Raw genomic sequence first — 21,353 nt, 5'->3', positions numbered from 1 at the left:
CCATCCCTCCAGAATCTCTCTGGAAGCCAAAAACAACCTCCCAGTGCGAGCCAAAAATCAGCTGGCTGGCAAACACATTTGTTTGTTTGTTTGTTTGTTTATTTGTTTGTTTGTTTATTTATTCGATTTTTATGCCGCCCTTCTCCTTAAACTCAGGGCGGCTTACAACATGTTAGCAATAGCACTTTTCACAGAGCCAGCCTATTGCCCCCACAATCCGGGTCCTCATTTGACCCACCTCGGAAGGATGGAAGGCTGAGTCAACCTTGAGCCGGTGCTGAGATTTGAACCGCTGACCTTCAGATCCACAGTCAGCTTCAGTGGCCTGCAGTACTGCACTCTACCTGCTGCGCCACCCCGGCTCTGTTTTAACTAACTGTTTTAACTGCATGCTTTAACAAAGCTACTGCAACTGCTCACGTGCCATAAGTTCGCCATCACTGCCTTAGTATGAAACCCAAGAAACCCCCAACCTCCCTAGCGACAACCATCAGACCAGCCACTTGATGGGCTCCACATCACCCTGGGGTCCCCAGACCCACTGGCAGAAACCAGGTCTTCAGGAAAGAGTGTCAAAGTGGGGCTGATCTTTTCTCCAGGGAGATGATGTACCACAAGGGAAAGAACCACCCCAGAATAGGTTTGAAGTACCTAGCTTATTCTGGAAGCCGTTTGCTAACTGTTCTGTTCCAGGCGAAACGAGGCAATGCAGTCGTTTATTCCGTTCCAGCAACGCTGCATTCCCGGAAGCCTGTTCTTAATTCACCTTATTCAACTGAGATTTGATTGCCAGAATTAACCCCACTTCCATCTAGCGGATTGCTCCTTTCGGAGGCTAATTCCACAAAACTCCACTGTTTCCCTTTTCTCTTCCTAGGGCCTGTGATTGCCGAAGTCCTGAAGGATTTTGTTTCCATTCTTAAAACCTGCCTTCACACTTCCAGGGACCCTCGGATGCGTCTGAAGTTGTTTTCTATTCTATCCCAGTTGCTTCAGAGCCCTGGCGAGACGGTCAATGCAAATGGGTAAGAGTCTGATTTCACACCCTTTAGGTCAGCGTCTGTCCACCTAGCCGACTTTTAAGACGTGTGGACTTCAGTTGCCAGAGTTCCCCAGCCAGCTGTTCTGGGGACTGGAGTCCACCCATCTTAAATGGGCCACTGTGTGACTCAGAATGCTGGACTCGATGGGCTTTGGCCCGATTCATCAGGGCTCTTCTTAGGTTCTTAAATTATTATTATTATTATTATTATTATTATTATTATTATTATTATTATTATTATTATTTGGATTTGTATGCCGCCCCTCTCCGTGGACTCGGGGCGGCTAACAACAGTGATAAAAACAGCATGTAAAAATCCAATACTAAAACAGCTAAAAACCCTTGTTATAAAACCAATCATACATACAAACATACCATGCATAAATTGTAGAAGCCTAGGGGGAAAGATTATCTTAGTTCCCCCATGCCTGACAGCAGAGGTGGGTTTTGAGGAGCTTTCGAAAGGCAAGGAGGGTGGGGACTATTCTAATCTCTGGGGGGAGTTGGTTTCAGAGGGCTGGGGCCGCCACAGAGAAGGCTCTTCCCCTGGGTCCCGCCAAGCGGCATTGTTTGCTTGACGGGACCCGGAGAAGGCCCACTCTGTGGGACCTAACTGGTTGCTGGGATTCATGCGGCAGAAGGCGGTCCCTGAGATAATCTGGTCCGGTGCCATGAAGGACTTTATAGGTCATAACCAACACTTTGAATTGTGACCGGAAACTGATCGGCAACCAATGCAGACTGTGGAGTGTTGGTGTGACATGGGCATACTTAGAGAAGCCCATAATTGCTCTCGCAGCTGCATTCTGCACGATCTGAAGTTTCCGAACACTTTTCAAAGGTAGCCCCATGTAGAGAGCGTTACAGTAGTCGAGCCTCAAGGTGATGAGGGCATGAGTGACTGTGAGCAGTGAGTCCCGGTCCAAATAGGGCCGCAACTGGTGCACCAGACGAACCTGGACAAACGCCCCCCTCGCCACAGCTGAAGAGTCGGGCCAGGTTGGCAAAATACGGCTTTAGACATTTTGCCCCATTGGATTTTGTATCAGATATTTAAAGATGAGATGTAAACTGTTTTTTCTCACAGTTATAAGAATTCTCAGGCAAATCAGATTGAATCCCAGCTAAGACGCAGCTAAAGAAAGCCACTTTTCCCAAAATTTCATTTTTTTCATTGTTTGCCCAAAATTGAGCCATGGTGGTGCATATCATTAGTTAGAATGCAAGTATGTCAGGCTACTTTTGCTGACTGCCAGCTGTCAGCAGTTCGAGTTTCAAGGTTGACTCAGCCTTCCATCCGTCCGAGGTCAGTAAAACGAGGACCCAAATCGTTGGGGACAAGAGGCTGACTCTATAAACCGCTTTACAGAGAGCTGTAAAGCACCCGAGTGGTATATAAGTCTTAACGCTATGACTAAAATCACTTTGTGGGAGATGGGCAGTCCTACAAATTTGAGGAATAAATACATTGATAACAAAGCCACCTAACAGAAAGGTGAAAATTACGCCAGAACAATGTACAAAACTAGAAACATCCAGGGGCCACCATCCAAACCTTGTCAACAGACTTCAGATTAATGTTGATTTTACCACCCAGGTTGTGTTTACGATTTCAGATCCGCGCTTGTGATTGTGCAAGCTTCTCATGTAGAAAACATACCCCTAAAACTTTCGGCTTTGGTGGGAGATTTTAGCGCTCTCTCTCTCTCGCTCTCTCTCTCTCTTCTCCCTCCCTCTTTCCCTTTCTCTCTCTCCCTCTCTTTCTCTCTTCTCCCTCCCTCTTTCCCTTTCTCTCTCTCCCTCTCTTTCTCTCTTCTCCCTCCCTCTTTCCCTTTCTCTCTCTCCCTCTCTTTCTCTCTTCTCCCTCCCTCTTTCCCTTTCTCTCCCTCTCTTTCTCTCTTCTCCCTCCCTCTTTCCCTTTCTCTCTCTCCCTCTCTTTCTCTCTTCTCCCTCCCTCTTTCCCTTTCTCTCTCTCTCTCTCTCTCTTCTCCCTCCCTCTTTCCCTTTCTCTCTCTCCCTCTTTTTCTCTCTTCTCCCTCCCTCTTTCCCTTTCTCTCTCTCTCTCTCTTCTCCCTCCCTCTTTCCCTTTCTCTCTCTCCCTCTCTTTCTCTCTTCTCCCTCCCTCTTTCCCTTTCTCTCCCTCTCTTTCTCTCTTCTCCCTCCCTCTTTCCCTTTCTCTCTCTCCCTCTCTTTCTCTCTTCTCCCTCCCTCTTTCCCTTTCTCTCTCTCTCTCTCTCTTCTCCCTCCCTCTTTCCCTTTCTCTCTCTCTCTCTCTCTCTCTTCTCCCTCCCTCTTTCCCTTTCTCTCTCTCCCTCTCTTTCTCTCTTCTCCCTCCCTCTTTCCCTTTCTCCCTCTCTTTCTCTCTCTCTCACTCTCTCTCTCTCCCCAGCAACATTTCCTCTCTAGAGTTTGGCTAGAATCAAAGAAAGGCCGGGGGGGGGGGCTGCCCCGGTTTGAAACTCCTTGCTGCAAGAACCAACCTCCTGTTATAGTCTTATTGCGTAGGGCAGTGGTAGCAAACCTTTTTTTCCTTGGATGCCAAAATGCTATCACGCATGTGCAAGTGTCCACACCCATGGGTCAATGCCCGGGGAGGGTTCCCCGCCCCCTGGAGGCCCTCTGGAGGCTGGAAATGGCCTGTTTCCCAACTTCTGATGGTCCCAGTAGGCTCATGTTTCACCCTCCCCAGGCTCCAAAGGCTTCCCTGGGGTTGGGGTTGGGTAAAAATGGCCTCTCACATCCCCACAAAGGCTCTCTGGAAGCCAAAAACGCCCTCCCAGAGCTTCTGTGTGAGCCAAAAATCAGCTGGCCGGCACACACACATGCATGTAGGAGCTGAGGCTCATCAGATATGGCTCCACTTAGCACTTGTGCCATCGGTTCACCATCACTGGCATAGGGAGACTTCCTGGCCACCAAGCCAACAGGGTCCTGGAGGCAGGACCGATTAATGGAGATGGGGTGAGGCAAGAGGAGAGACGTGTGAAATAGGATGAATTTGACTCTGAGGAAAGACAAAAATGCCGGAGACGGCATGCTTGGCTGCATAGCTAGAGGTATCACAAGCAGGAAGAGGGAGATTGTGATCCCCTTATATAGAGGGCTGATGAGACCCCATTTGGAATAATACTGTGTTCACCTACAAAAAGATATTGACAAAATTGAACGGGTCCAAAGACGGGCTACAAGAATGGTGGAAGGTCTTAAGCATCAAACGTATCAGGAAAGACTTCATGGACTCAATCTGCAGAGTCTGCAGCAGTGTTCCCTCTAATTTTTATTTTTTTTTGGGGGGGGGCGGAAAAGTATAGTGTTTGAGCGGCAGTCCCTTTGGGACTGGGCGGCACAGAAATAATAAATAAATAAATAAATAAACAAACAAATAAAAAACCCACCCTGTTTTGCCTCAGAGAATTTCAAAATAAAATACTGTACTGTGTGTCGATAACAGTGAGCTCATAATAGGGCAACTCTATCAATATCAAAATGCCACTTAAATAGTTGAGCTACTTTCAAACGAGATTTTGATTTTCTTTCTCTCTTCCTTACTCCCATTCTTTTTCTTTCTCCTTTCCTTCCTCTCTTTTTTCTATCTGTTTCTCTCTCTTCCTCTCTCTCTCCTTCCCTCTCACTCTTTCCCTCTCGGCTTCTGGGCAGGTTTGGAAAACTCTGAGTTGATGATGATTTTTAAGTGACCGATTGCTCACTGCTCAGCTTAGAGGGAACTATGATCTGGAGGACAGAAGGAAAAGGGGGGACATGATCGAAACATTTAAATATGTGAAAGGGTTAAATAAGGTCCAGGAGGGAAGTGTTTTTAATAGGAAAGTGAACACAAGAACAAGGGGACACAATCTGAAGTTAGTTGTGGGAAAGATCAAAGGCAACGTGAGAAAATATTCTTTGACTGAAAGAGTAGTAGATCCTTGGAACAAACTTCCAGCAGACGTGGTTGGTAAATCCACAGTAACTGAATTTAAACATGCCTGGGATAAACATAGATCCATTGTAAGATAAAACACAGGAAATAGTATAAGGGCAGAGTAGATGGACCAGGAGGCCTTTTTCTGCCGTCAGTCTTCTATGTTTCTATGAGACAGGGGGAGGGAGACTATTTCCAGTCTTACAATTTTTTAAAAAAAATTGCACTTTTTAAACATGATTTGCCTTCCTGGAGGACATTCCACAGTGAGTGGCTCTTGCAAATCTCTCCTTTTGTGGTTTTGACACATTTTATTTAAAGGATTAGAACAAGCCATTACAGGGGAAGGGGGGGAAATGTGAAGCGTTCCCATGGGTCATTTAGCCCAGACCACCTTGAAGCCCAAACCGGAGCCTTGAAATCACTCGGAAGAAGAAAACAGCTGTGTAGGTTTTCACGGTGAAGGAAAATAATAATAAATGAAGGAAAGTAGCCTTCTTTTGAGAAGTTGGTTCAGGTTGATTGCCTTTCCGGTCTGCTTGATGGTTCTCTGGGGAGATTGCAAAACACGATAACTAATTGGCTAAAAAAAACACCACCCTGTCGTTGTGACATGCAACATTTTGTGCATTTGTGTTTTCCATGCTGAGTAAGAAAAAGGAACAGGAATCTCTACATGAGGCTACCTTTGAAAAGTGTTCGTAAACTCCAGATGGTGCAGAATGAGGCCACGAGAGCCATCGTGGGGCTTCCTAGATTCGCCCACGTTTCTGCAACACTCCGCGGCCTACATTGGCTGCCGATCGGTTTCCGGTCACAATTCAAAGTGTTGGTAATGACCTTTAAAGCCCTACAAGGGATTGGGTCAGAATACATCCGGAACCGCCTTCTACTGCATGAATCCCAGCGGCCGATAAGGTCCCACAGAGTTGGCCTTCTCCGGGTCCCATCGACCAAACAATGTCATTTGGCGGGACCCAGGGGAAGAGCCTTCTCTGTGGCGGCCCCGACCCTTTGGAACCAACTCCCCCCAGATATCAGAGTTGCCCCCACCCTCCTTGCCTTTCGTAAGCTAGAGAGAGAGAGAGAGCCCTTCCAACTCTGCAATTCTGTAGAGAACAATGAGAGGTATCCAGTTAGCCATCCTGGGAGCAAAGCCATCCAGGCCTTTATGGTAGGATTTTATTGAGAGTAGAGCTTTTTATTCTTTGCGCGGCTGGTTCTCACATGCCACCTACTGGAAGAGGGGAGCATGCAGAACAGGGATCTCCAGTTCTATACACCAATCCAGGGGTCTCCAATCCTTCAACTGCAAAGCCGAGACCCTAAATTAAGCAGCGGATTTAGTATAGGAATATGCTGTGGACTCCCTTATAAAAAGAGTGCCGCCCATAATGGTCAATTGCTGTCTTCCTGTTAATTTACTGCCAAAGTGCAAAAAATAGCTGATGCCACAACGTTTGGATAGCAGAAAACCAGCAAACTCGTTTTTTCCAGGCAATGTTATTATTATCATTTATTATTTATTAGATTTGTATGCCGCCCCTCTCCGCAGACTCGGGGCGGCTCACAACAGTGATAAAAAACAATATGTATTGACAAATCTAATAATTTAAAATCTAAAATAGCAATTGTACATTTAAAAAAAATTAAAAACAAGGAACCCCAATATAAAAAACATACATACAGTCATATCATGCACTAAAACTACATAGGCAGGGGGAGATGTCTCAGTTTGTTTGTTTGTTTATTTATTTATCTATCTATCTATCTATCTATCTATTTATTTATTTATTTATTTATTTATTTATTTATTGGATTTGTATGCCGCCCCTCTCCGCAGACTCGGGGCGGCTAACAACAGCAATAAAACATTATATAACAAAATGCAATACTAAAACCAGTTAAAAACCCATTATACATACAGACATACCATGCATGAAATTGTAAAGGCCAAGGGGGAAGAGGGTCTCAGTTCCCCCATGCCTGGCGGCAGAGTTGGATTTTAAGCAGCTTTCGAAAGGCAAGGAGGGTGGGGGCAATTCTAATCTCTGGGGGGAGTTGGTTCCAGAGGGCCGGGGCCGCCACAGACAAGGCTCTTCCTCTGGGTCCCGCCAAGCTACATTGTTTAGTCGATGGGACCCGGAGAAGACCAACTCTGTGGGACGTGACCGGTTGCTAGGATTCGTGCGGCAGAAGGCGGTCTCGCAGGTATCCTGGTCCGGTGCCATGAAGGGCTTTATAGATCATAACCAACACTTTGAGTTGTGACCGGAAACTGATCGGCAACCAGTGCAGACTGCAGAGTGTTGGAGTAACATGGGCATATTTGGAAAAGCCCATGATTGCTCTCGATTGGGTTCCTCATCAAACATCAGGCAAGAAATCTATTTATTTATTTATTTATTTATTTATTTATTTATTTATTTATATTTATATTTATATTTATATTTATATTTGTATGCTGCCCCTCTCCGCAGACTCGGGGCGGCTCACAACAAAGTGAAAAAACAATTTACAACAAATCTAAATTTCTACTAAAAACATTTTAAAAACCCCATTTTCTAAACACACATACATACAAACATACCATGCATAAATTGTATATGCCCGGGGGAGATGTCTTAGTTCCCTCATGCCTGACGACACAGGTGGGTCTTAAGGAGCTTACGAAAGGCAAGGGGAGTAGGGGCAGTTCTAATCTCCGGGGGGAGTTGGTTCCAGAGGGTCGGGGCCGCCACAGAGAAGGCTCTCCCCCTGGGTCCCGCCAGCTGACATTGTTTAGTCGATGGGACCCAGAGAAGGCCAACTCTGTGGGACCTAATCGGTCGCTGGGATTCGTGTGGCAGCAGGCGGTCTCAGAGATATTCTGGTCCGATGCCATGAAGGGCTTTATAGGTCATAACCAACACTTTGAATTGTGACCGGAAGTTGATCGGCAACCAATGCAGACTGCGGAGTGTTGGTGAAACAGGGGCATACCTAGGTAGGCCCATGACTGCTCTCGCAGCTGCATTCTGCACGATCTGGAGTTTCTGAACACTTTTCAAAGGTAGCCCCATGTAGCCCCATGGGCATATTTGGATCCATATTCCTAATCGGGATCCAAATCTGTTCAAAATGGAAATGGCTAGATCTTTGTAAAGTCATCTTTGTTTAACCGAAGGTCACCATTTTAAAAAAAAAATAATGGGGGAAGGCTGAAAGAACTCCTTTCAAGACCCGAGCAAAGTTGCATTATGAATTATTTACGTGTATCCCTGTGACTATTTTAGAAATGAGATATTCTGTATAATGAATAAATAATGCCCCTCGTACAAGGTCTTGTCAGAATGAGAGAGATTTATTGCATCGTTCCTACCCTCTGAGGATTGACTCCAGCCTTTCTTTTCCCCCCTGTGATCAAGGCTGAAATTGTCCCGATCTGAATAGCGACCTTGTGTCACTCTATAGGAAAATGGGAAGGTTGTCCTCGGTGGAGCAAGAAAGAACATCCAGTGTAATTTGGTCGGTTGAGCATTGATATTATTCAAACGCTATATTTATTAGCCCCATATTTGGAACTTTCTCCAGACGTCCCTTCGAAGGCTAAGGGCACCACAAGAACAGATCTGTCCTCACTGACTTGGAACATCGGAAAGGTTTTTGCCTCTTACTGAATCACGTCCTGCTGGAAGCTTGGCAAGCTTTGTTGGTTCTTCAGAAGTGAATTTTACCTGCAGCAAATGTATTTTTATCAGAGAGAGACAAAGAGTCAGACAGAAAGAGAGAGAGAGAGACAGACGGAGAGAGAGGGAGAGACTGAGACAGGGAGAGAAAGAGAGACAGAAAGAGAGAGACTGAGACAGAGAGAGGGGGGAGGGAGAGAGAAAGACAGAAAGAGAAAGATAGACTAAGACAGAGAGAGAGAGAGAGAAACTAGACAGACAGACAGACAGAAAAAGAATGAGACAGAGAAAAAGAGACAGAGAGACTGAGACAGAGAGTCACCACGATGCAAAAAGGATGTTGAGACCCTAAAAAGAGTGCAGAGAAGAGCAACAAAGATGATGAGGGGACTGGAGGCTAAAACATATGAAAAACGTTGCAAGAACTGGGTATGTCCAGTTTAATGAAAAGAAGGACCAGGGGAGACATGATAGCAGTGTTCCACTATCTCAGGGGTTGTCACAAAGAAGAGGGAGTCAAACTAATCTCCAAAGCACTTGAGGGTAGAACAAGAAGCAATGGGTGGAAACTGAACAAGGAGAGAAGCAACTTCGAACTAAGGAGAAATTTCCTGACAGTTGGAACAATTGATCAATGGAACAGCTTGCCTCCAGAAGTTGTGAATGCTCCAACACTGGACGTTTTTAAGAAGATGTTGGATAACCATCTGTCTGAAATAGTGTAGGGTTTCCTGCCCAAGCAGGGGGGTGGACTAGAAGACCTCCAATGTCCCTTCGAACTCTGTTGTTGTTGTTAGAGAGTGTGGGTGAGACAGACAGAGGCAGAAGGAGAAAGATAAAGTGAGACAGGGAGAGAGAGAGAGAAAAGAAAGAAAGAAAGACCAAGATAGACTGAGACAGAGAGAGGGACAGAGAGAGGGACAGAGATAGAGAAAAGGAAGGAAAGAAAGAAAGAAAGAAAGAAAGAAAGACCAAGATAGACTGAGAGAGAGAGAGGGACAGAGAGAGAGAGAGAGAGAGAGAGAAAAAGAAAGACAGAGACAGAAAGAGATGTTTCAGGCAGCTAGGAGGCCAGCTTCTAAGAAATGTGCGGATTAAACTCAAAATGAAAATCGAACTGATTTATAGATAGAAAGGTTGTATGTGATCAAAACTCAGACGTTTAGCAACTGACTCATATTTCTGACGGCCGCAGTCTCCCGGGGTCATGTGATTCCCCTTTTCCAGCCTTCTGACAAGTAAAGTCAACGTGGGAAGTCCGATTCACTTAACAACCATTTTGCTAGCTGAGCAACTGCAGTGATTCGCTTAGCAACTCTTTCAAGAAAGGTCATAAAATGTGGAGGAGGGGGAAATCACCTAACAAATGTTTCACTTAGCAACAAATACTTTAGGCTGAACTGGTGTCGTAGGTCGAGGGCTGCCTGTATTTATCTCATGACACTTTATTTTATTTATTTTTATTAATTTATTTATTTAGTCCAATACACAAGGAGGGTTTTAGTGGGTATATATCTATATACACATAGTAAAATACATGATGAAGGTTATAGAGGAGATACTCATAGTAAAATATATCTAAGAAATAATAGAAAAGAAGATAAAGTAATAAAACATATCAATGAAAGAATAGAAGAACAGATATAGGAATAGAAGGAAGGTATAGGAGATATAGGAGAGCAATAGGACAGGGGACGGAAGGCACTCTAGTGCACTTGTACTCGCCCCTTACTGACCACTTAGGAATCTGGATAGGTCAACTGTAGATAATCTAAGGGTAAAGTGTTGGGGGTTTGGGGATGACACTATGGAGTCCGGTAATGAGTTCCACGCTTCAACAACTCGGTTACTGAAGTCATATTTTTTACAGTCAAGTTTAGAGCGGTTAATATTAAGTTTAAATCTGTTGTGTGCTCTTGTGTTGTTGTGGTTGAAGCTGAAGTAGTCGCCGACAGGCAGGACGTTGCAGCATATGATCTTGTGGGCAATACTTAGATCTTGTTTAAGGCGTCTTAGTTCTAAACTTTCTAGGCCCAGGATTGAAAGTCTAGTCTCATAGGATATTCTGTTTCGAGTGGAGGAGTGAAGGGCTCTTCTGGTGAAGTATCTTTGGACATTTTCAAGGGTATTGATGTCTGAGATGCGATATGGGTTCCAGACAGATGAACTGTATTCGAGGATGGGTCTGGCAAAAGTTTTGTAAGCCCTGGTAAGTAGTGTGAGATTGCCAGAGCAGAAGCTACGTAGGAATAGGTTTACTGTATAACTCTTGAAGCCTTCTTGGCTATATTGTTGCAGTGGGCTTTGGCACTTAAATCTTTTGTTATTAGTATACCAAGGTCTTTAACCGATCAATGCAATTTAATACGTGATACAACTAATCACCTTGGCCTTCCTTTCCTGTTCAAAAGCATCGCTCATGGCACCCAGTCTTGGGACCCCCCCCCCAAGTGATACCTCGTCTTACAAACGCCTCGTCATACAAACTTTTCGAGATACAAACCCGGGGTTTAAGATTTTTTTGCCTCTTCTTTCAAACTATTTTCAACTTACAAACCCATCACCGCCGCTGGGATGCCCCGCTTCCGGACTTCCGTTGCCAGCGAAGCACCGTTTTTTGTGCTGCTGGGATTTCCCTGAGGCTCCCCTCCATGGGAAACCCCACCTCCAGACTTCCGTGTTTTTGTGGTGATACAGGGGAATCCCAGCAGCACAAAAACAGGCGCTTTGCTGGCAATGGAAGTCCGGAGGTGGGGTTTCCCAGCAAGGGGAAATCGCAGCATCGCAAAAACACAGAGGTCCGGAGGTGGGGTTTTGAGGACTTCGGTGTTTTTGCGATGCTGCAATTTCACTGATGCTCCCTTCGCTGGGAATGCTGGGATTCCCCTGCAGCATCGTAAAAGCACAGAAGTCTGGAGGTGGGGTTTCCCATGGAGGGGAGCCTTAGGGAAATCCCAGCAGCGCAAAAACAGATGCTTCGGCTGGCAAAAGGGGTGAATTTTGGGCTTGCACGCATTAATCGCTTTTCCATTGATTCCTATGGGAAGCATTGTTTCGTCTTACAAACTTTTCACCTTAAGAACCTCATCCCGGAACCAATTAAGTTTGTTAGACAAGGTATCACTGTACTTCTAAACAGAAAAACTCCTTGAGGTTAACCTGGGTGGGTTCAACCTGAGAGTCAAGGGGTCCAGGAAGAGGACAGGGGAGATGTTTCTCCCTCCTTCCGCTCTTCCTGAAATATTGCCTATAGAAAGTCCATTTGTTCCCCTTCCCCTAAAGAAATCCGAAGTAATGAAATATTGTCAACGTATCCTGTCATCAATTAGGCTTTTCGTTCTCCCCCCCCTCGAGAAAAAAACCCCCTCCCCATTTTCTTGTTCCTGCACCCTTCTTCCTGTTCTGGCTCTCTTGTTTTCAAGTCTAAAAATGTGCCTTTTCATCCTCCCTGTCATTCCTGCACGTTTGCACAAAGCTTTTTCATTCGTCTCTTTCTTTTGTTTTTGGCTCCAGGCAGTTTGGTAACTACCTTGAGATTGTGATAAAAGACATCCTGTCTCCTAATCTCCAGTGGCAGGCGGGAAGAACAGCAGCTGCCATCCGCACCACGGCTGTGGCTTGCCTCTGGGCGCTGATTTACAGTGAGCTGCTCTCTCCACAAGAGGTAAAATGTCCTGTGTGCACACACACAAACACACACACACCCTTGCTCCTTCCCCACAAACATCACATCAGATCAGCCTCAGTGAAAAGCCAGCAAGGAAAACACTGTCACCTCGAAATGCAGGTCAGCGTTTCAAGCTGTGCTGTATCTTATCGCTGCTTTAGGTTGAATCTAGCCATCTAGAACAGGGATGTCCAACCTTGGCAACTTTAAGACTTCTGGAGTTCAACTCCCAGAATTCCCCAGCCAGCAATCTTGGTGATCTTAAGATTTGTGGACTTCAACTCCAAGAATTCCCCAGCCAGCAAACTTGGTGACCTTAAAATTTGTGGACTTCAACTCCCAGAATTCCCCAGCCAGCAAACTTGGTGACCTTAAAATTTGTGGACTTCAACTCCCAGAATTCCCCAGCCAGCAATCTTGGTGACCTTAAAATTTGTGGACTTCAACTCCCAGAATTCCCCAGCCAGCAATCTTGGTGACCTTAAGATTTGTGGACTTCAACTCCCAGAATTCCCCAGCCAGCAATCTTGGTGACCTTAAGATTTGTGGACTTCAACTCCCAGAATTCCCCAGCCAGCAATCTTGGTGACCTTAACATTTGTGGACTTCAACTCCCAGAATTCCCCAGCCAGCAATCTTGGTGACCTTAAAATTTGTGGACTTCAACTCCCAGAATTCCCCAGCCAGCAATCTTGGTGACTTTAAAATTTGTGGACTTCAACTCCCAGAATTCCCCAGCCAGCAAACTTGGTGACCTTAAGATTTGTGGACTTCACCTCCCAGAATTCCCCAGCCAGCAAACTTGGTAGTAGTAGTAGTACAGACTCAGTAAATAGTTTGACAGTGTTGAGGGAATCCTTTGTTTAGAAGAGTGATGGCAGTTGCTCCCATCTGGGATGTTCTAGATCACGGACATCCAACCTTGGCAACTTTAAGACCTGTGAACTTCTGGCTGGCCAGAGAATTCTGGGAGTTGAAGTCCCCAAGTCTTGAGGACTTCAACTCCCAGAATTCTCTAGCCAACAACCATGGAGGTTGAAGTTGACAAGTTCTGGAAGTTGAAGTCAACAAGTCTTCAAGTTGCCAAGGTTGCTGGCTAGAGAATTCCGGGAGTTGAAATCCACTAGACTTGTCCACAAGTCCACAAGCAACCTTGGCAACTTGGAGACTTGTCGACTCCAACTTCCAGAATTCTCTAGCCAACCAGAAGTTCACAGGTCTTAAAGTTGCCAAGGTTGGATGTCCGTGATCTAGAATATCCCAGAAGGGAGCAACTGCCATCACTCTTCTTAAACAAATAATTCCCTCAACACTGTCAAACTATTTACTAAGTCTTTACTACTATTACTACTAGATTTTTCTCATCATTCCTATCACCCATTTCCTCCCACTTATGACTGTATGACAGTAACTTGTTGCTTGTATCCTTAAGATTTTATTAATATGGTTTCTTCATTGCTTATTTGACCCCTATGACAATTCATTAAGCGTTGTACCACATAATTCTTGACAAATCTGTATTTTCTTTTATGTACACTGGAAGCATATGCACCAAGACAAATTCCTTGTGTGTCCAATCACACTTGGCCAATAAATATTGTATATTGTTTTCCGTTGCTGTGAGCCGCCCCGAGTCTGCGGAGAGGGACGGCATACAAATTTAATAAATAGATAGATAGATAGATAGATAGATAGATAGATAGATAGATAGATAGATAGATAGATAGATAGATAGATAGATAGATAGGATAGATAGGTAGATAGATAGGTAGGTAGGTAGGTAGGTAGGTAGGTAGGTAGGTAGGTAGATAGATAGATAGATAGATAGATAGATAGATAGATAGATAGATAGATAGATAGATAGATAGATAGATAGATAGATCGGATAGATAGATAGATAGATAGATAGATAGATAGATAGATAGATCAGATAGATAGATAGATAGATAGATAGATAGATAGATAGATAGATAGATAGATAGATAGATAGATAGATAGATAGATAGATAGATAGATAATTCTAAATAATAATTCTGCCAGAAAAGCTCCCAGCATCAGGCTATGAAGGGAGAAGACAGAAGCAGGTTTTATAAATCAATACGATCAGCCTTCCTTCCTCTGATTCTTGTGACTTCGACCCTTTTCCTCCTGTTGTTCTGGAGCAGCACTAAAACCAAGGAGCCTTTTTCAGTGCCGAGGGTGGCACTCAAAGCAGGTGCCAAATAGAGGGTTGGCTCTCTGGAGTTGAGATGAGGTTTGAGGTTATTATTACTGCTTTTAATTCATTTTTTTAAAAGGAGGTTGGATATAAGCCTTCTGGAATCTACAGTAAGCTGGGGAACATGTGAGCTTATGAAATTAAATTAAAATAGTTTTTAAAGCCTTGCCAAACTAGTGCTTAGGAAGGATAGGTTAGCCTGGGATTCTGCCCAAAAATAAAAGCTGTGCTAGAGGTAAAAAGGAGTCAGCAAGTGAGCCAACAAGGAAAGAATGATATCTTAACTCCCTCCCCCCCCCCCCCATCATCCCCAGTCTGAAACCCTCAGATGTGTTGGGCCGGGAGGGGCGAGTTTGTTTGAAATTTGAGCATTTTTTGTTTGGGGGAAAATTCAAGCTTCTAATCTCCTTTTAACTTCAAAGGCTCAAGTTGGTTCTATCCCATTGTTCAGTGAGAAGTCAACCTGCTCTCGCTTTTCAACGTCTGATGAAAATGAGTCCGGACCATTAGGCTGACTGATACACATCTTACCCAATTAAATCCTCTGAAAAATTCAGGATTTTAAAAGACACAAAACAGCTGAAAACAATCTTTTAACACAGGACCTGGGCCGCTGAGAGATCCTGATTCAAAGGACAAAAAAAATGTAATTTGCAGCAGGACAAGCTTTGAGATGGCCTGGCTCAACTTAAAGTCAACCTTTTGTAAAGCTTTAAAAAAATGAATGGCAAGCTTCAACCTCTATGGGAGAGTTTTGCCCATTAGGCTTTGAAAAGGCCAGGCCTGAAGTGGACTTAATCAGGGACGTTGATCTTCAAGTCTGTTCTGGGTCCTATTCTTTTTAATACGTTTGTGAGTGACATAGGGGAAGGTTTGGTAGGGAAGGTTTGCCTATTTGCTGATGACTCTAAAGTGTGCAATAGGGTTGATATTCCTGGAGGGGTCTGTCATATGGTAAATTATTTAGCTTTACTAGATAAATGGTCAAAGCAATGGAAACTGCAGTTTAATGTTTCCAAATGTAAAATAATGCACTTAGGGAAAAGGAATCCTCAATCTGAGTATTGCATTGGCAGTTCTGTGTTAGCAAAAACTTCAGAAGAGAAGGATTTAGGGGTCGTGATTTCTGACAGTCTCAAAATGGGTGAGCAGTGTGGTCGGGCGGTAGGAAAAGCAAGTAGGATGCTTGGCTGCATAGCTAGAGGTATAACAAGCAGGAAGAGGGAGATTGTGATCCCCTTATATAGAGCACTGGTGAGACCACATTTGGAGTACTGTGTTCAGTTCTGGAGACCTCACCTACAAAAAGATATTGACAAAATTGAACGGGTCCAAAGACGGGCTACAAGAATGGTGGAAGGTCTTAAGCATAAAACGTATCAGGAAAGACTTAATGAACTCAATCTATATAGTCTGGAGGACAGAAGGGAAAGGGGGGACATGATCAAAACATTTAAATATGTTAAAGGGTTAAATAAGGTTCGGGAGGGAAGTGTTTTTAATAGGAAAGTGAACACAAGAACAAGGGGACACAATCTGAAGTTGGTTGGGGGAATGATCAAAGGCAACATGAGAAAATATTATTTCACTGAAAGAGTAGTAGATCCTTGGAACAAACTTCCAGCAGACGTGGTTGGTAAATCCACAGTAACTGAATGTAAACATGCCTGGGATAAACATATATCCATTGTAAGATAAAATACAGGAAATAGTATAAGGGCAGACTAGATGGACCATGAGGTCTTTTTCTGCCGTCAGTCTTCTATGTTTCTATGTTTATGTTGTAGAGGAACACAGTGATGTTGTTGAGATTTGGATATCATAGCTGCTTATAGCCAAGACAGTAATATTGACTTAAGTGTCAGACTGAATCATTGGAAGATTAGATTCAAAATCCCCAGGAGGTCCGCGGGGCTTTCGGGTTTTTCCATTAGTATAAATATTCGATTTCTTGCTCAGAACTTTGAATCAATTTGGACATAAAGCAGGGGGAATATAGACGGGCAGAGGAGGCAAGAGAAAGGGGGCGGGGGACGGCAGGGATACCGTTCAATTGCTCAAATGGACAAGGCAAGATTTAGAGGGGACGTTGCATTGAAATTTGGGCAGGAGCACCACCTCCTGGAGTAATAAGGGAATGCCAACTTGAACTAACTTGTCACCTTTTCCAAACCTGTCCAATGGGCAAAAGGGTAAGACGCTGATTAAATTTTATTCCGTTGCTTTCAAAATCACACACAATCTGCAGAAATCAGGGCAGTTTGGATTTCAGAATGCGGGAAGGGCAGCTCTTGAGAAAAACAGAATAGCCAATGATTATTTCAGCTTCAGTCGCAACAACACAAGAGCACGCAACAGATTCAAACTTAATATTAACCGCTCCAAACTTGACTGTAAAAAATTTGACTTCAGCAACCGAGTTGTCGAAGCGTGGAACTCATTACCTGACTCAGTAGTGTCAACCCCTAACCCCCAACATTTTTCCCTTAGACTATCCACGATTGACCTCTCTAGGTTACTAAGAGGTCAGTAAGGGGCGTGCATAAGTGCACCAGTGTGCCTTCCGTCCCCTGTCCAATTGTGTCTCCTTATCTCATTTCTCTTTTCTTCCTTTCAAATATGTTCACCTATACATTTATATCTTTTCTTCTATTCTTTTCTTTGCTTATATTATTACATATCTTTCTCCTCAATGTGTATTATGCATTGGACAAAATAAATAAATAAATAAAAATAAATAAATAAATAAATTCTCAATGCCGAGAGTTACTTTAGGCAAAGGCCTCCCTTCTATTTGTTTAGTTATTTATTCCAAAATTATTAGGGGCATTTTTTAATTTTTGTCTTTCCTTCCCGCACAATATCACATACTGTTCTTAAAACTCTCTGCTTGAAAAGTCATCATTTTTGCAGCACGTGACAGATGCCATCTGAGAAATATAATTGTGAGTCCCTCTCTTGGGGCTGTGCGGTGCTTTTGACCTTGCGTTGTCATTTCAGTTGAACTTTCTACAGCTTTTACACAAAGTTAATAATGCAGTCTGCATTGGTTGCCGATCGGTTTATGGTCACAATTCAAAGTGTTGGTTATGACCTATAAAGCTCTTCATGGCACCGGACCAGATTATCTCAGGGACCGCCTTCTGCTGCACGAGTCCCAGCGACCAGTTAGGTCCCACAGAGTGGGTCTTCTCCGGGTCCCGTCGACTAAACAATGTCGCTTGGCGGGACCCAGGGGAAGAGCCTTCTCTGTGGCAGCCCCGGCCCTCTGGAACCAACTCCCCCCAGAGATTAGAATTGCCCCCACCCTCCTTGCCTTTCGTAGGCTGCTTAAAACCCACCTCTGCCGCCAGGCATGGGGGAATTGAGATACCCTTTCCCCCTAGACCTTTACAATTTTATGCATGGTATGTCTGTATGTATGTTTGGTTTTTATAATAAGGGTTTTAAACTGTTTTAGTATTGGATTGTTATTATATGCTGCTTTATTATTGTTGTTAACCGCCCCGAGTCTGCAGAGAGGGGCGGCATACAAATCCAATAAAATAAATAAATAAATAAATAAAGTAAAAGGGTGGATAAAAGCAACAGGGACACCCAGTGCAATAAAATTCCATTTAAAGATGAGGAACAAGCTAGCTAATTTGCCTGCTTCTCCCCTTCGTTCCCTGTATCCTTTGCAAGTCTCTTCCTGCCAGTGAAAACAAGGAACTTTTCTCTGATCGTTGGTTCAAATGAGATGCCTATAAAATGATACTATATACTCCCGCCTCTTCTCCATAAACAAAAAGTACATATTTTAGAAATAAACCCAGTTGGGTGGCTGCTACAAGGATGCTTTCTTTAAATTATCTGCTTTAATCTTTGCCCAATTCTTACGTTTAGCTTGATTTGTTGTGTTCTTTGTTTAACGGATCTGGCTTGAGAGAAAATAAGTCAAATGTCAAATGCCAATTAACAAATGTCTTCTTTCTAAATGTAGTGTTTTTTTGCTTTCCTAGTTACAAAATGTCCAAGATGCCCTGATGCCTCAGATCATTGTGACACTGGAGGAAGATTCCAAAATGACCCGTTTGATGTCTTGTCGAATTGTCAGGACTTTTTTAGACAACTGCAAAAAACAGTCTGAACTCAGCAAAATTTATCCAGGTATTTTAGAGGGAGAAATGGCAGGATGGCTCAATCTTTTTACCCAGCGGTGGGTTGCTCCCAGTGCAGCCTGGTTCTGCGAACTAGTAGCGGTCAAAGGCTGCCCACCCACTCACAAACCTTTGGCAACCGATTTTAGAACCCACTACTGTTTTTACCGTTCCCTAGAATGAGAATCTGGCTGTTTAGTAACAGTGATTTTCAAACTTGACAAGAAGAAAGGAAGGAAAGAAAGAGGGAGGGAGGAAAGGAAGGAAGGAAGGGAGAAAAAGAAAGAGAAAGGAAGGGAGAAAAGGAAGAAAGGGAGAAAAAGAAAGAGAAAGGGAGAAAAGGAAGGAAGGAAGGAAGGAAGGAAGAGAAAGGGAGAAAAGGAAGGAAGGAAGGGAGAAAAAGAAAGAGAAAGGAAGGGAGAAAAGAAAGGAAGGAAGGAAGGGAGAAAAAGAAAGAGAAAGGAAGGAAGAAAAGGAAGGAAGGAGAGGAAGGAAGGAAGAAAGAAAGAAAGAGACTTACGACCACAATTGAGCCCAAAATTTTGGTTGCTAAGCAAGAGTGTTTTCGCACCAAGGAGGTGGTGGACTGAAAGGTTTGGGAACCACGCTGTAGAGGGAAGCTATGTCCTTGTCATGTAAATTGCCAGAGAATGCCATATTGAGGAAGTCCAGGAAATGACCCTGCATGTTATTTTTTTCAGAAATTTTGAAGCGTTTGGATGACGTCTCGCATGATGTCCGCTTGGCAGCTGCTGATGCCTTGACCAGTTGGTTCAGATGTATAAACGACTCAGAGACAAAAGTTCTTCTGAAAACCAACATTAAGGTTCTCTACCAAGAGTTGTTAGTTCACCTGGATGACCCTGACCAAAATATCCAATCAGCTGTTTTAGGTAATTGTGCCGTTCAGTAAGCTCTGATTTTCCTAAGATTTTTAAAAAATAAAATTTAGTTAATCACTTTGACGTAGTTTGATAATCACTTCCAACTTCCTAGTGGAACGCTCTCAGGAAATAATTACAGCTCATTGGTGTTCTGTTCTGTCGGGCTCTCTGGTAGAATCCTCCCAAAAATTCACAGGTACAAATTTCAGACACACACACGTTTGAAACTTCAAAACAATGTTCTTTATAATGAAAATTCACTTAAACCAAGCCCTCTTTTGGTATAGCAAAGAGCACTAGTCTCCAAACAAACTGGTAATTTATACAAGTCCCTTATCAGTCCTGTGATACTTAGCTTGCAGCTGTGAGGCAATTCAAAGTCCTTCTTTCACAAAGTGAAACACACTTTGCTCTGATTTAGTTTCAAAGCAGGGAAAAATCAGCACACAAAAAGTCAAAGTCAGTAAGGCAGTCATGAAACACAACAATCAGATAATCCTCCACAATGGCCAAACCCACAGGCTGCTCTTTATAGCAGCCTCACTAATGACCACAGCCCCACCCAACCACAGGTGGCCTCATTTTCTTTGATAATCATCTCTCAGTTGTTGCTGCCTATGCATCGCTCTCCGCATGCGTGGATGTATCATTAACTCTTGTTCTGAATCCAAGGAGGAGCTAGATACTTGATCTCCTTCTGAGCTGTCTGCCCCACTCTCCTCCTCCCTGTCACTCATGTCTTCTTGGTCAGAGGAGCCTTCATCAGCAGATTCCACCGGGGGCAAAACAGGCCTGCAGCATGTGGATGTCTCCCCCACACCCACAGTCCTTGGGGCAGGAGCTGGGCCAAAGCTAACCACAGCATGTTCCAAATTTGTTTTTGAGAAATTGAATGCCCGGAAGGCCAAGCCATTTTCATAACTCCAGCAACTTCTATTTTGCAGATACGTTGAAAGAAGGGGGCACTCTCTATCCAAACCTCTTGGCGAAGGAAATCGAAGGAGTTGTACACAAACATCGCACTCCAATCTACTGCGACCAGCTCCTTCTGCACCTTGAATCAACAGGATGGAGCTATTCTGAATCCTAAGTGCATCAGTGTGCCTTAATTAATTGTGCCTTAATTAATTAAAAATGGGAATTTTTCCATTTGTTCCCCAGAAAAGAGGCACTTCAATAAACAGAGACATTTTAAACTGGAAGAAGCTAAAATTCATATTTTCCTTGCATACATGAACACTTCAAAAAAACCCACCTTCAATAATATTTATTGCTGCAGATCCTAAAACCAAATATTTGTCGCTTAAGTTTAAATAACAGAATGGTGGTGTGCTAGGTCAACTTGAAATATAGCGGGAATGATCCACATCTAACAGAGTGAAAGCTCTTTTATTCTGCAAACATTGTTAAAATGGATAGCTTTTTTAAAATTAACAGTAGATCGAACCAATTTCTGATATGTGATACTAGATACACAGCCACAGGAGCAAAAAAGCAAGGAATGCCTTGAAATTCATGGTGTGTATCAAATCTAAATGCCTCCCTGAATATGTTTTCATAGTACTTTGATTTATGATGAAATAAGAGCAGTGTTGTACATAAACATAATTTGAGAACAAAGTTGGATAAGAAGTTTAAAATGGATTATTAATGAAGATAGCTTTTTCTCAGAGTCTTTAAAATTAGTTTCGGTGTTCATTGGTTATGCTTTTGCTAATTGCTCTGATTTTAATTCACACTTCCATTTTTATGATACAGTATTTTGAATGCTGCCGTTTGATTTCTAAATACAGCTTTACATTTTGTGATAAAA

General features: G+C 43.5%; 1 protein-coding gene across 1 annotated transcript in view; it reads left to right on the top strand.

Annotated features, from left to right (window-relative positions):
• The window catches only part of LOC139155545 (dynein axonemal assembly factor 5-like), a 42,877-nt gene extending 21,524 nt beyond the window's left edge, over positions 1-21,353 (top strand). Inside the window, exons 9-13 of the mRNA XM_070730726.1 lie at positions 878-1,025; positions 12,146-12,296; positions 18,519-18,666; positions 19,358-19,549; positions 20,485-21,353. Of these exons, the coding sequence (XP_070586827.1) occupies positions 878-1,025; positions 12,146-12,296; positions 18,519-18,666; positions 19,358-19,549; positions 20,485-20,630 (785 nt within the window). The 3' untranslated portion in view covers positions 20,631-21,353. The remainder of the gene's footprint in view (positions 1-877; positions 1,026-12,145; positions 12,297-18,518; positions 18,667-19,357; positions 19,550-20,484) is intronic.

The sequence above is a fragment of the Erythrolamprus reginae genome, unplaced genomic scaffold, assembly GCF_031021105.1.
Source record: "Erythrolamprus reginae isolate rEryReg1 unplaced genomic scaffold, rEryReg1.hap1 H_3, whole genome shotgun sequence".
In the NCBI taxonomy this organism is placed as follows: Eukaryota; Metazoa; Chordata; class Lepidosauria; order Squamata; family Dipsadidae; genus Erythrolamprus; species Erythrolamprus reginae.
This window is presented reverse-complemented; position numbering and strand designations above follow the sequence as displayed.